This window comes from Drosophila guanche, unplaced genomic scaffold (assembly GCF_900245975.1).
Source record: "Drosophila guanche unplaced genomic scaffold, DGUA_6, whole genome shotgun sequence".
Taxonomy (NCBI): domain Eukaryota; kingdom Metazoa; phylum Arthropoda; class Insecta; order Diptera; family Drosophilidae; genus Drosophila; species Drosophila guanche.
In genome coordinates this window covers 1,734,145-1,749,327 of record NW_022995757.1, presented here as the reverse complement: position 1 = coordinate 1,749,327, position 15,183 = coordinate 1,734,145, and the positions used below count along the sequence as shown (strand labels likewise).

Genomic DNA, 15,183 nt, shown 5'->3' with positions numbered 1-15,183 from the left:
AAAAAAAAAAAAAAAAAAAAAAAAAAAAAAAAAAAAAAAAAAAAAAAAAAAAAAAAAAAAAAAAAAAAAAAAAAAAAAAAAAAAAAAAAAAAAAAAAAAAAAAAAAAAAAAAAAAAAAAAAAAAAAAAAAAAAAAAAAAAAAAAAAAAAAAAAAAAAAAAAAAAAAAAAAAAAAAAAAAAAAAAAAATTCCCAGAGCGATACAAAATGGAATCACAACTGTAAGGAGGTGGATACAATTTAGAAAAAATACTTCCCGTTTAGAAGATACATTAAAAATTAAGAAAACTGGTAGATAAGTAGATAAAAGGTACATACTAACCCAAGATTATAGATAGGTAGATGGCAATACTAGCAATACTTTCGGGAATAAATGTCCATCTTTGCATGCTTCCAACCATGGTCAAGATTCCACTCTCTGATGCTCGTATGTATACATATATGAATACAGACTACAGTGCGTAGAAGACACCCACAGAACACAAATTGATGAGCCTGCAATAATTTTCGATTGGCAAACAATCAAATTAGGTGGACCACAAAACCGACACCGAAACCGCTCCACTATTTATAGGCTTCCAACTGCTCGTAATACATAGATATTCGTACAACCCGCTGGGAATTCACATTCGAAAAATCTATAGCTAATTGCAAAATCATCGGAGGAATCGTAAACAAAANCAGCAGCTTCCTTCAGTGGCAACATTTTATTGTGAGTGGTGTGGAGCGGTGGGGAGGCGCTGGAGTCGGCAGTCTTTGGGTGTCGTTTGTCATTGGGATGTCAGAAATTTTGTCGAACCGCTTTGGGGGTAGCTGACTAAGCATCATAATTCTCATTGTCCGCATAGCCGTTAAATCCGAATCAAATTCTTATCGATTTTTAATTAATTATCCGCCAAAGAGTCAGAGCCGAACCACATCGTAAATAAGTGCACCGCCAGCATTAGCACCACCATCGCCGCCCACACTCCGGATCCGGATTTGGATTCAGATTCAGACTCAGATTCGGCTTCAGCTTCGACTTTGACTTCAAATCAGAGACAAAAGGCGCCGCTATGACAATTTTTTAAATTTAATCGCCTTCAGCGTCGTCGCTCACTCTCTGTTTTTGTTGGCGTTTTTTGTGGTGCGATGCCTTCTGCGAGCGGGTCATAAAAAATTTATTCATTTTAATTTTGACATGCGTGCAATTTGTTAAGAAACATTTTTACATTCTCGCCTTACAGTTGGCTCCATTCATTGTTGTTGCTGGTGCTTCGGTTTCTCGGTTTTCGCTTTGTTTTCAACTTGTTGTCAAAATGTTTTACGTCATGTTTTGCCATTTGCCAAATGTTGCAGCTCCCCTCCGCACCCGCATTCACACCATCCATCTCCCCTCCTCTCCTGTCTGAACTTTCAATTAGTCAACCGAAATTGTTGGTGGAAAGTCTTTTGCCAAGGCAGCCGCAGCAGCAGCAGCAGCAGCAGCAGCAGCAGCCATTTCCTCCAGCTGATGCAGTATCTGTCAGAGGACATTGCCGTCAAGAATGCTTTCAATGATTTATTTCATTCCCATCTCAAGTATGCAGATATTTCATTCGTGCGAGCACTCGCATTGCCAAAAAATAAATTCCAAATTACTAATGGATTTTGTTGTCACAAGAGAACAAATCAAATCTTATGCAATTTTCTTTCAAGTTCATCCATGGATATAGATTTGATTGTTGTATATTCAAAGCCCATCGATGTGCCTGAGCATGACGTCCATGGACATCTGGTTTGATTGATTTCTTTTCTAGAATCTTTTCTAGGGTTCAATTTGTGTCTGAGAATATTACAGAGGAGTTCCTCTGGTGTCCTGCCTTTAGCTATCTTCTGGTTGGTTTATCCTTGGGACATTTCGAATCATTTGCAGATCTTCACTCTTAACATCATTGTGAGAGCACACACTGGCCCCAAAGTCAATCTCTTTTTAATGCTATTTCTTGATGTCACACTCGATGTAGAATTTTACTGCCTCCGCCATCCGCATTCCGAATCACCTTCGAAGCTCGTAACTTTTGCCTATCAAATTTTATATTGCATACACACGCACACTCCAACTCAACCCGTATCCCATTCCCATCTACTGTTCGCCGTCTCGCATTATAATTAACGCCTTAGAATTCATTTCGATTGCGGGCTAAAATGGAAAAGATTAGGCTCCGGGGAGGCTGGGAGGGAGCACTTCCGCACACTACAATATTTGTCTGAGTGCTGTGATGATGTTTTTGAAGTTGATTTAATTTAAATATTCAAATGATTCAAATGACTTACTGGGGGAGGATGGTCGGACTTTGGAAAAGCCATAACTCATCACACACACGGACAGGCACAGGGAGATGGGAAGCGGATTGGACAGACCATTACACACACCCTCTCCTAGATGCAGACACAGATACAGCTCACGTACAGATGTGGACATGTGCTGTCAAAGTCATTTCGTCTAGAGGCGGTCCGGGGCCCCAGTCAATTTCCTTATTTGTGCAAAATGTTTCAATGACCGGAAAATTACATATTATTATTTATCCAATGAGTGGCAATCCCTGGACAGTAAACGAATCATTATTCATTTGCCTGCTGCCTGCTGCCTGCTGCCTGCAGCCTGTCATGGTTGTTGTTGCCACTCATTTTGTTGCAGTTGTTGCAGCAGCTCCTTTGATAATTAAAGTCTGGCCCCCGGCTGGGCCCTGCCTTGTTTTCCTGCCTTACTGCCATCGTAGGTTGACATCATTAACTTTGCATGTCACAAATGAAAACAAAACAAAAATCCATCAATCGAATATCGAATGGAAAATGGTTAATAAATTTCCCACTAGCAGGTTTCCCTTAGCTAAGATCATCGAGCAGTCGAGTTCGTAAAGGAACTGCCGATACCTTCCAGCAGTCACACATCATAATACATAATTGCTAATCAAATTCTTATGGATTAACCCAGGGCTATGGCTCCATTATCATATCATATAACACACAGCCATTGTCCCATAGTAGTGAATACAATTGAAAAGCCTGGCAATTGCTTCCCCTGCCCGACTCCCTGGAACATTCCGGATACATATAACAAAAGGACTCCTCCTGCATGCCATGGAATGGCATTCACACACACACACACAACTGTGGGGCGGAGACAATCGTTGAAGGGCGGGTGTGTGGAGGCGTTATGTTGGGCGTGACTTCGAATACAATTAACATTATCCGTAACTAAATACGTGAAATTAAAAGCCATAAAATCAGAAAGTCACGTGCGAAATGTTACAGCAATAACACGGCCAAATGTGCGGCAGGATATGCAGCAGGATATACTATATTGCATGTATATGCCATATACATAGGGGTCACAGCAGGCAACAGCAATTAAAATACGAGAAAAAAGTTCTTTATTGCCCCGAAAAAGTTCATGAAACGCAGCCGGGCCAAGGGACATCTATTGATGCTCATTCCATGGACATCATCCATGAACATTTCCCATCCATTGGGGGAGGAATGAAACGGAATACTCCTGTCAGACTTCATTAGAATTTCATAAAAGTGCGCGCCTATGCAACTGTAACAAATCGGTGAAAGGTTAAAGGTTATATACCCATGAGGGTTGTTGGGCCTTGCCTCCCCGCCCCCCACCACAACACAATTGAAAATTTCGGAAAATACCAAAACGAAATGCATTTATCAAACACCCACGCCGCACCACATTGGGGGAGAGACACAGGCCAGACACTAAGCCAAGGTGGTTTTAAAAACTAAGCTGGAAAAATCTATTACATGTGGCAGCACAGGAGGGCGTCCGTGTCCCCCATGCACCACCCCACAAGAAAGGGGAGGCAGCTCTAAGCGGCGTGACAAATTTTTGTGCTGGCAAAGCAATAAAAGTTCATGTGGCCCGTGCCACGAAAATATCAAAACGTTTTCTATGACAAAAGCAAAACATTGCGAAAAAAAAAACAATGGACAACAAAACAAAAATTGATGGAAAATACACCGAATATTTCGGGAATTCCAATAAAGCCGGACAACGACGCACAAATGCTCTGGAGGAATACAATTTCTTGATGAAGAAACCACAAAAATGCATGGGCCATTTCAAGTGTGGGACTCCAGGAAGAGCTTAGTTACACGTTTATCATTTTAAGCATAAATTAAATGCACTTTAATGCATCTTGTAAATGATGTTCTCTTTCTTCAAGGACATCAACAAATATGATCGAATGATAGATCTCAAAGATAGAGCTCTAAGAAAAGCAAAGAAATTGAATGTATGCAATAACCATTCCGCTTGCTTTTCTGGTTTCTTGATAGTTTGTCTCTTAAATCCATAATGATTCATAATGGTCCTCATTTATGGGTGCGCCCCAAAGAAATCCTTCATCGAATTTCGCATCTTTTTATATTTCCTCCTATTCTCTTCGTCATATTTATTCTCAATCTCTCATAATCTTCTCTCTATTATAGAGTACTTTCCGGTCAGCAAACATCACCAACCCGCAGCACCCCGTTGAACGGGTACTTGGAGGGGGTTGCTTGTTTGTGGGCGTGGCCCGGCAATCTGCCCAATTTGAATTATGACATTTTGCATGCGAGTTGACATTTAAAGCTGTGCAAATTGTTCGAGCGTCAAATTGGCGCTGCCATTTCCCAAAAACCAAAATCCCCACTTTTCCCATGCCCTCAGGGGGGAAATTCACGCTCTCTCCCCTACGACAGGACTCACCCTGCCGTTGCGGAACATTTGGAAAATCATTTTCCGAAACGTTGCACTTCCCAGCCGGAAGAAGGAGAGTTTGGTAACATTTTCAAGTTTCAGGCATTGCCTACTTTACTGCGCATCGTTTGATTTTCAATAGGCCTATTCAGATCTCTTACGACATCCCACTCCACCACTCTTTTCCTCACTTTTTTCTCCCTCTCGTTTTAGCTCTTTGTGTGTGTCTGTTTCTGTGACAGTGCGCTTCAAGCACCTCAATCTTTAACGCACAATTTGAAAAGCGCGAAAACTTTTTTGCCCCATCCGTCTGCCTTGCCACAGACACCTCTCGCTCTCTCTCTGTCTTCAGTCTTTCACCTGGCAATGCCTGACAAACGGAAAACTTTGTACATGCAACACGAAAATTGTAGCAAGATGGAGATGCCTGCCGCCTACACGCAGAGCTAAATCCCATGCCCCTGCCCACCTTCTCATCTTTGCTCATTTGGCATCGGCCAAAAGTTGAGCGAACTTTGCGCCAGTTGCAACCGCGATAAACTTTTTTCATGCCTCAATGGAGGGGGGAAGAGGCGACTTGAGGGGCACAACTTTTCCTTGGAGTGTCGCGTCGTCGTGCGAAGCCTTTGATTTATTAATAAGACCAAGGAAAGTTCCGCCTTCGCCATTGCCATCACCATCGCCCGGACTCAAGTGTGAAATGAGCAAAAGGTGAATCGCCTTTTGAACCGGTTCGAACAGGGTGGGGGGGGTTGAGATTGGGTTTGGGTTTTGGGGCCAAAATCGAATTGCTCATTTAAATTCATGAACAATTGGTGGATCGTTCAACTGAATCATGGCTTAAGCGACTGAATGAATCGAGGGCCGAAATTAGCCATAAACTTAAAGGATGAATAAAAGGAAAGGATGTGCTTTGGGTATCATAAAAGTGTATCCAAGAAAAAGAATGCTTGATTCGACTGCCATTAAAAGCTTTACCCTGAACGATGTTCTCTTCCTTCTGGGTGGCATGAATCACCTCTGTCTGTGCCCATTGCAAGATCTCCAATTGGGTTCTGTTTAATGTTTGAATAAGCCACTCAGATCCCCCCCCAGCTCTATCTGGCACGTGGTCAGGTGTAATCTCTCACTGCAAGTCATTCGACTGGTCTGGAATATCTTCTTCATAATTCTTCAGTTCTGTTTAGTTTTTCTTTGGAAAATTGCATTATTCTCGGGGGGATTTTGGCCTCTCTAATAATAACAAACAGCAGCAGTCCAAGCAGCAGCAGCAGCAGTGGCAGCAGTGGCATCTGTGCGGATGGCCAACAGTTTTCGCCGCTTTTCCTCTGGACCAGAACGGTTTTTGGGTAACATATTTTATGGCAATTGATGGTCGAGGAAGACGACTTTTGCGGTGAGGCAGGGGCAGGGACAGGGGGCTGTGTGTGGGTGGATTCACTTGCGCAAACTTGAAATAAACAATAACATATTGCGCTCGATTTGCTTTATGATGTTTACACTTTGCGTAGTGCCTTGTTATACCCTTTTTCTCACGAGGGTATTCTGATTTTTTCCATACATAGATGTATGTACCGGGGAAAAGATGGAATTTTGGAACCTCATAAAGCAGTGATACATTTATTCGCAGATACTAGTATTTTCTTGTAGAATTCAATTATCCTGAAGGTACTTTTCGTTTTTGTTTAGTTATCCCGAGATCTGCATCACAGTCACCCAAAGAGTATCCAAAAAATAGCCCTCTCATTTTGTTCTCTTTTTACTGTTAAGTTTAGAAAGCTTTTTGGGCGAGTGCGAGTGAGTGTGAGTCTGTGAGTGCGTTCAGCTTTTGCTTAATTAATTTTTGTGCTGAAGCCAGAGCCAAGGAAAATAAATAAAGTTGCACACGGTGGCGTTGGTGCTTTTAAGGCTAACTGGAAATGTAAAATGCCAAATGAGTAAAAGAAAAGCATCAAACTGAAATGGAAAATTCGAGGCCATGGGGGAAATGTTCGGGCAAGAAAATGTATGCCGGTCATCGTGCGAATGATTGATATAAAAATAGTATAGCCGTGTGTCTGGCAGCAGCCGTAAAAAACTCACCTGTTAATATAAACAAGTGGAAAGAATCGGATATATGTATATATCTGAATAGATTGTGTGCAGCACTCAGGCGTTTAATGAGCCATTCAAATGGCGTAATTTTCCGTAGAGAGATTCGTTGCCAATCGATGATCTAATGAGTGGTGTGGAGGGAGAGTGAATAATGCAGCAACAGGAAAAATGAATCAATCATAATTGAATTTATAATTTATGTTAGCGCTTTCTGGTGTGAAGGCAAACAGGATGAACAAAAAGCGAGTATTGTACTTGAGTTTATGCATCATGAGTCAAGATTCAATCAAGGAAATGAATGTACTTGTGGGTGGAAGAAAAATGTGTACATTTCATGACTCATTAAGCTTTAGATTGAATATGGTCTGAAAGGAACACTGAATAAGTGTATTAAATGAATCCTTAGACTGTTGGACTTATATAATGCCAAATACAATCCCTTGAATGATCATTCGCAGCGGGGGGATCTCTTTCCGATGGCCCTAAATGATTCATTTGTGTCGCAATGCCATGCAGAGTCTCATTTATTTCGGGGAACCCTGACCTGAATCGATCTGGATAAGCGGCAACAAATGACAGGTTACACGAGAGTCTCGTCCCTTTGTCTCTGTCTCTGTCTCTGTTTCTGTAGCGTGTAAAATGATTCAAGGCATATCGCCATTTGGGTCGCGTATTCGTACTCCAATCTCTCCTCGAACCTCAGCTGCTGGTTGGAGTAAAAAATCAGAGCCAGAGAGTGAATGAAATGAAGAGCTCTCCGGTGAAAGGGCTTCCCTTCCAACTCTGAAATGAATACGCTGGCAAAAGCTGAATCATCGGGGATTCATTCACTCCATTCTGATAATTAAATAGAAATGCAGACGGCGTGGGGGCCGGCTCCAAATATCCGAAAATGAAGCTACTCGAATGGGTTCTCTCTGTTGGCTCGTTATAATGAAAATTCATAATCTTTTCCTCGGTCAATGGACCAAACACACATACGAATGGGAAATGGATAATGGAAAATGGAAAATGAGAAGAAAAACGCAGAGTGGAGCATATGGAATGCGCCTGGGTATATGGAAGGGATATATGGAAGGGTTATGGGTGGTTGGGTGTAGAAATGGATGCCAATGCCACGATATGGCGTATGCGTAATGAACTCGTTCACAACGCTCTCCCCGCTCTCTACCCTTTAGCCCTGTTTTTTCTGGCTTTTGCATTTTAACCATACCCGAGAATGAGAGACCTACACTGCCATTCCAATCCACGCTTCGATGTGTCCGCTGTTCGCAGATAGCACACAACTCGCATTGTCATATTGTGTTGCCCGACAGCCCACCGTATTGCACAGTGGTTAAGGGTCAAGTCAAATATCAGAGAAACTTAGATCTGTCTTAAAACTGCAATATTTATCTTTCCAACAAGGTTTATAGAAATTATTGAAAAATAATCTTAAAATTATTACAATGTTTTTTTGAGAGATTTATTTTTCCGATTATAATTTCTATTTTTATCAATTTTATTTAACAATGCCAGAAACAAATATGAATTATAAATATTGCTAAATTGTTCTCAATACTCTTTAAATTTCTTCTCTGGCTGTTATCCAAAATAAAATCCTCACAAAAAAGTTACCAAAATGTATGTTAATTTTTAAACTCAAAAGTCTTAGTCTGCAAATAGATTTTTTGGTTTTAAGTACTGCCAGAATTAGTTGACAGGGCACAGAATATCATAGTATTTGTGCTGTCAGGCCTAGTTTTTTTTTTTAACAATTTTAGCAATATATCCCAAGAAGTTCTCAGGTTTTGAGCACTTTTGATCCAATTTCTTTTAGGTTGTAAGTCTCTATTCCTTTTCATTCGCTTTACCCTTAAAGCATGTATTACTGGTTTATTTTTTGTTCCAAAGTTCCATGTAGTTTGTTACACGGTGACCACACCGTGGACTCTGTCCAGAAGGGACGCGAGACGCCCTTTGGGCAACAATGGACACACCATATTGTTGCCGTTGTTGCAAGTAATTATTGTCTGTTGCCTGTTGTAGTTGAAGTTGCTGTTGCTGTTGTTGTAGTTATCATCCGGATGTGTCACTGTGTGCATATAAATCGCATTTAATTTATTGTAAATCGGATTAAATTACCAAATGTGGCACGCACTCACGAAACCAGAGAGTGAGACGGCGAGAGGTAGAAGAGAAGGAGAGACTATTATATGGTTCAGTATGAGAGTGAGTGAGATAAGGTGTTACATACTCCATAGAGCAGTGAGTGAATGTGTGGGTGCTGCCGCATACAGTGCCACATACGATTCAATGCAGGCCTGTAACTTCTCCTGAACATTGTCCCATGCAACATGCCACATGCTGTGTCCGCACACAAGTTAAATCTTTAAATATGCAACAGCTTCTGGGCAAACGAGCCAAACGCAAAGACCCATTAAATGTGGCCAAAAGCGGCTTATTAACTAAACAAACCAAAGGGAAAACCAGCGCGCCCTTTGAGTACTCGCACTGTCTGTGTCTCTCCTTGGAGTGGCTTTGTGGGAGTGCTGTGTGCTGTGTGCTGCTCCTCTTAAATGGCACTAGTGACAGAGAAACAACTGCAAAGTCCTTCATAATAGTACAGAAAGAATAGTGCTCGCCCAACGACATACACATGACACACATAAGACCCCCAAAATGGAAACGAGACACAGAGCTGCAAAATGTGAAATAAAATATGAAGTTTACTCTGTTTCGCTGTCTTTGCCTTTGTGCCCCAAAGTGGCCGCTGGGTGCACGACAAATATAATGAAATATTTTGTCCCTCTATTTTTTGTAGAAAAAGAGAATTAACTTTCACTGAGAGAACACATTCTGAGCATCCTGCAGATACCTTCAGCAGATGGAGGTTCAATGGGAGCGCTCTGTGACTCTCTCTTATGTCTCTGCCAGTCTTTAGGCAGTTGGGAAAGATGTCGTGCTGCGCGAGCACTTTCACACTTTTATTCGCAATTAACCGGGTGGCGGAAAGATGGAATATCCGCCACGACGGACGGATACTGCCCATTTACTGGCAGCGTGTGCGTGCACTGGACAAAAGGCATGAGGCACACGGGTCCGTGTAATCGTATCTGTTAATGCACATTTCCGCGGCTCATAAACGAATGTGCTGCTGGGGGAGCTGTGGGAGAAATCAGGGAGAGAACTTGAAAGAACTTTAAGCAAAACTCAAGTGGGCCCCGCTGCGGCGGCTACCATTTGGCAATCGGATGGTTCAGATAGCAATCGCCTTTGGTTGGCTTTGAAGTGCTGACCGGGTCCATTAAGCTCTCAACACGATCCCAAAAATCTGCCAACAACATCTGTATCTTGTTTTCCCTTTGTATTTGGATCTGCATCTGCATCTGCATCGTTATCTGCCACTGCCAATGATTGTTTTTCTTTTTCTCCTGCAGCCTGCGAGTGCCATCCGATCGGTTCATCTGGCAAGATCTGCAACAGCACCAGCGGTCAATGTCCCTGCAAGGACGGAGTCACCGGACTGACCTGCAACCGCTGCGCGCGTGGCTACCAACAGAGTCGCTCCCACATTGCTCCATGCATAAGTGAGTAAATAAATATCTTTAGTCTATCCTTCAAGTATTCATATCTATCACAAATATGGCTCTAACACTTTTATTTTCCCCTCCATTCACAGAGCAACCTCTGCGCATGATCAACATGCTGGACACACAGAACACCGCACCTGAGCCGGATGAGCCCACTGCAGAGGTAGCTAATAATCGCGGTGGCGCCTCCGCATCGGCGGCCGCCCAGTCCCCATACTACCGCACCGAGGGCGGCAGGGGTAAGTAAGTGCTCTCCTCTCATATCCATATCTATCTGTTGTTGTGTGCTAACACCTCCCTTCCTTGCTCCAAATACTGACTGTACAGTGAATACTCCGCTTCCAAATACTCTGCTTTGCATACCGTTTATTGTCCAAGGCAGCAGCTCTAACTGGGCATCGGCGCTGCTAACAGCCCACTGCGCTTGCTCTCTCGAGCGGACTAGAATTCGCCATGAAATTGAGGCCCCCCTCTATTTTCCTTTCTTTGGAGGCTTTCGATGTTTTGCATACCACAAACCGAGTAGCCACTGTCCACCCGCTGACAAAAGTTTGCTCTGGCGCTTCTCCTCTCGCTTTTGTAATCCTCTCAAATGGGTGAGAAAACACAAATCCGCTAAAGTGCATACAAAGAGTATGACAACAAGGAGAGCAGTAGCCAAACCTTCCAAGATAACAAGAGAGAGAGAGAGAGAGAGAGAGGGAATGGTTAGACAACGGCACTTAACAGGCAGCGCAAATGTTTGCACGCAACTTTTAGTTACAGTTACCAGTACAACAAAAAATAACGAAAGGGAGAGAGGGGATGGTGGATGGTGGGCGCGGATGCAGATGCAACAAGCAAACAAAATGCGCCACGCAGCATAAATCATGCTCTAAGCTTTCGTTCTCCTTCCCTTCGCTCTCTAGAGCTTTCCCACCGCTCGCACCTCCGCCACTCACCAAGGTGGCGCGTGCTCAAGTAAAAGCTAAACAAACTTTTCACTAAAGCGCCACAAAAAAAAACAGCATCAGCAGCAACAAAAGCAGAGAGAGGGTGAAGAAAGCACACAAAACATGAAGGAACGAAGCGTTTGATTCCCTTGCAGATCGCCAAAACTTTGACTTAATTGAATTTTTAATTTTTTATTTGATTTAATCAAAAACTTATCATGGCATACTTATGGCATTTGGCATTGATTTGTGGCAGAAATATATAACAAGTTGGTTTTAAATATATTTATTTTAAGGAGTACATTGCAGTATTTCAAACCCACGTTTAATTTCTCCGAGTTGCAAACAGCTTCTATAAAATAAGTATAATACCCTCTTGAAAGGGTATTTACAAAGAAAGAAAGAGCAGCGGCGAACGGTATAGATGGAATGACAGAGGAGCCAGCGAGAACTTGGCAAAGCAAATGTATTAAAAAAGTTTTTTATTTAATTTTCCATGAATAAGCTGCAGCAGGAGCAGTGGCAGTGGCAGCGACAGCGACAGCATACTTTTTAGCCTCACTGTGACCAGTGACCAGTGTTGCCAAGTGGCGACGCTAATTGCTTCCAACTATTTGCTTAGGCGTGTGCCGGGGGAGGATATCGGTAGGAAGTTGGCAATGGACTATCACTGGACTGGAGGGTGGGAGTGGCATTACAGAATTGAGAGAGTGATGGATTGGGCACAATGACAAATTGACTGAACGGGTTAAGCAGCCGCGGGAAATGCAGGATTGAAGATAATCATTACGGAGTCACACTGTGGTCAAAGGACTCCCAAAAGGGAAGCAGAAGGGAAACAGAGCTTAAGCGATGGGCTTCTGAATAGATTTTGAATGACATTGTGTAGGGATATCATCCAAGAGTGGACTTAACATTAAAAGGTTAGCAAACTTGTGATGGTTGTTCAATGGAGATTTGGAATAATTTTAATCAGAAATGGTTTTCGCTCCTAGGAACCAGATTTCCCCCAAGTCAAGTGCCTGCTTTGAGGTCTCAATAATATTATATTAGCCCACTGAGAACACACAACAACTATACCGTCTAATGGCCTTAATTAAATGTCAACTAAAAGTTGTTAGAGCTGCAGCCAGCCAACAGCAAAAGGCACTGGAACTTGCAGCAAAGGAAACTTTCTGGTTGCCCAGCTGGGATCGATTCCAGTGCCAGTGCCAGTGCCAGGGCTTTTCTTCCCCAGGCTGCAATTGCGGCATATCAAGTGGCACCAACTATCCATCATGCCGAAAATGCAAATCAAGCAACAGTCGACATAGGACACACGAAAAGGGGTTCCAGGGGGTACATGTTTAAAGAGGCAGAGAGCGAACCCCTGTTAAATTTATTTGTCAAACGTCGGCAAAGAAAAGCGCAAGTTGGAAAAGTTGTCTGTGGAGGAAAGTTTGCCTTTGGTTGTTCCCTGAATTGTAGCCAAGAACTCTGTTGGGCAAATGGACACAGAGCCACAGCCACAGTCAGAGTCAGAGTCAGAGTCTGAGTTGGGCACAGGACACGCATAGACATGCATAGACGAGGCAGGCACGGCGAAAAAGTTCGTCCTGTGGCACACACAATGAGCTACAGAGAGAGGGAGAGAGAGAGAGAGAGAGTTGTGGCAAGCAAAACCAAAGGGGTCCCACTCCTCGCTTCGGCAGGAGAACATGAATGTTAATTATGAATTTATAATTTGATAATCTTATTAAATTAATTTCAAATTCTGTTCAAGTTTGAGTTAATTTAAAGTTAGTCAGAAGGATGTAGGTTGTAGGAGCTGCCTTTGCCGCTGGCCCCCAAACCGTGGGAGGTCGTAGGTCACTTTTAATGTCATGTTAATTGGATGTTGTGCAAATTTATGACTGATTTTCATTCAGTTCGTGCGTGTGCGTGTGCGGGTGCGTGGGGAAGAGTAAATCAAAATGTGAAACCAATCCGATTGACGGACAAAAGATGTCTTTAAGGCAGCGCTCTATGGCTCTATGGCCTTTGCTTTTATCTGATGCATTTCGCGTTGGTATTTAGTCATCATAAAATCTATTAGCAGCCTCCGCCTGTTACCCATAGACATTACTCAGACATTTTGCCGTTTCGAGCGTCCTCCTGTCTGGGGCTTTTCCAATAGTATATCTGTATGTATTTTGGTTTCGTTTCGCGTTCGTGGGGCGTGGCTAATGATCTTTAAATGATGGCGATAAATATCGCTTGGCCACTCAGTGCACAGACGGGGGAAGTTCCCCCTCAAAGTCAGCACGGGGAAAACGCCGCCGCCATAAATAGCCAAAGGAGAAGCAAAGTTCCATTTTCAATGCAGTTTGCTGCCTCATTTAATACACATTTTTATGCCACGAAGTTGTTCGAGTTGCCTGCCACCAATTGTGTCACGTTTGCTTTGACATTGCGATCGATCGATCGATCGAACGGTGGCACCAATGCAAATTGCAACCAAAGGGGGGAGCGCACAGCAGAACACCAAAAACAAAACAAAAATCATTCTGGCTAATTTTAGTCGCCACAAACGGCAGCCCCGAGACACGAAAGCAAAACAACAACAGAGTGTGTTGTGTGTTGTGTGGTGTGTGGTGTGGCAGGGGAGCAGGAGTACAGGAGGACAGGCAGACTTAATGTAAAATTGATCGAGAAGCAGTCTTTGGGGCTGATGTGTTCTGCTGTTTTCTGCTAATTGGCATTGGCCATAAAGACATAAATTTCGCAATTAAATTGTAAACACACAACACAGTGGAATGCCCCAGCGGTTGGGGGAAGGGCTAGGGCAAGGGCAAGACGGAGCACATGCAGAGCACATTCAAGGGGAACACAATGAAATTGTGGGATGTGCTTTAAATGTACTCCATTGGGAGCACTGCTCGTACCAGTCCCATTCCCATGGCCACTTACATTCCGCTCAGCTTCATTTCATGTCGCGATCGATCGATTAAATGTTCGATCCATTGATTCCATTTCTAATTCGAATGCTCTCTTCCAACTTTTTGCAGAGTGCGGCAAATGCAGAGTAAGCACCAAAAGGTTAAATCTCAACAAGTTCTGCAAAAGAGACTACGGTAAGCGTGGAGCGATAACTGCTCGATAACAGCGTACCGGATAATCGTTTATCGATATTTATTCCTTTTATGAATATTTGCAGCAATAATGGCCAAGGTAATTGGTCGCGATACGAGCAGCGAGGCGGCCAGCAGGGAGCAGGCCCAGCGACGCGCAATAGATCCCGCGGACGTGGACTACGAAATGGATCAGGATCCGTGGGCGGTGGCGGTGGGGGTGGACGCTGGTCGAACGGAGTACGAATTTCAGGGGGCGGCGGCGGCGGAGGAGGACTATCCCAACGACAGCGAGACGGTGCGGTACGATCTGCAAATCCAGGCCGTGTTCAAGCGCACCAAGTCAGGACACGCGAGCAGCAGCGGGGGGATCGGCGCATATGGAATGCCGAATACAATGCTAAAACGAGGTCCTATGACCTGGATCATACCGATTAAGAACCTCGAGTGTCGCTGCCCCAAGATCAGAGTAAACAGGTGAGACTGAAGCAGAAACTCTGAGTTGGACTCCGGTCTCAACTTTCCCTATTTTCCAGATCCTATTTAATTTTGGGACGTGACTCGGAGGCGCCACCTGGCTATCTGGGCATTGGGCCGCACTCGATAGTTATTGAGTGGAAGGAGGACTGGTACCGGCGCATGAAGCGTCTGCAAAGGAGAGCGCGCACCTGTGCGTAATCCCATGCCCTTTCCCCCAAGTGTATGTAGAATCTAACGACTACGTTTAAGGAGCAGCAGCAGCAGCAGCAGCAGCAGTGGATCGATAATCAAATTGAAAGAACTT

General features: G+C 43.5%; 1 protein-coding gene across 2 annotated transcripts in view; it reads left to right on the top strand.

Annotated features, from left to right (window-relative positions):
• The window catches only part of LOC117590291 (netrin-A), a 44,718-nt gene extending 29,641 nt beyond the window's left edge, over positions 1-15,077 (top strand). Inside the window, exons 3-7 of one of the 2 annotated variants that reach the window (XM_034282778.1) lie at positions 10,226-10,375; positions 10,468-10,617; positions 14,337-14,402; positions 14,486-14,876; positions 14,936-15,077. In XM_034282778.1, the coding sequence (XP_034138669.1) occupies positions 10,226-10,375; positions 10,468-10,617; positions 14,337-14,402; positions 14,486-14,876; positions 14,936-15,077 (899 nt within the window). Of the gene's footprint in view, positions 1-10,225; positions 10,376-10,467; positions 10,622-14,336; positions 14,403-14,485; positions 14,877-14,935 lie in introns of both variants that reach the window. The other variant, XM_034282779.1, reaches the window with a different exon arrangement.
• The last annotated feature ends 106 nt before the right edge of the window (positions 15,078-15,183 follow it).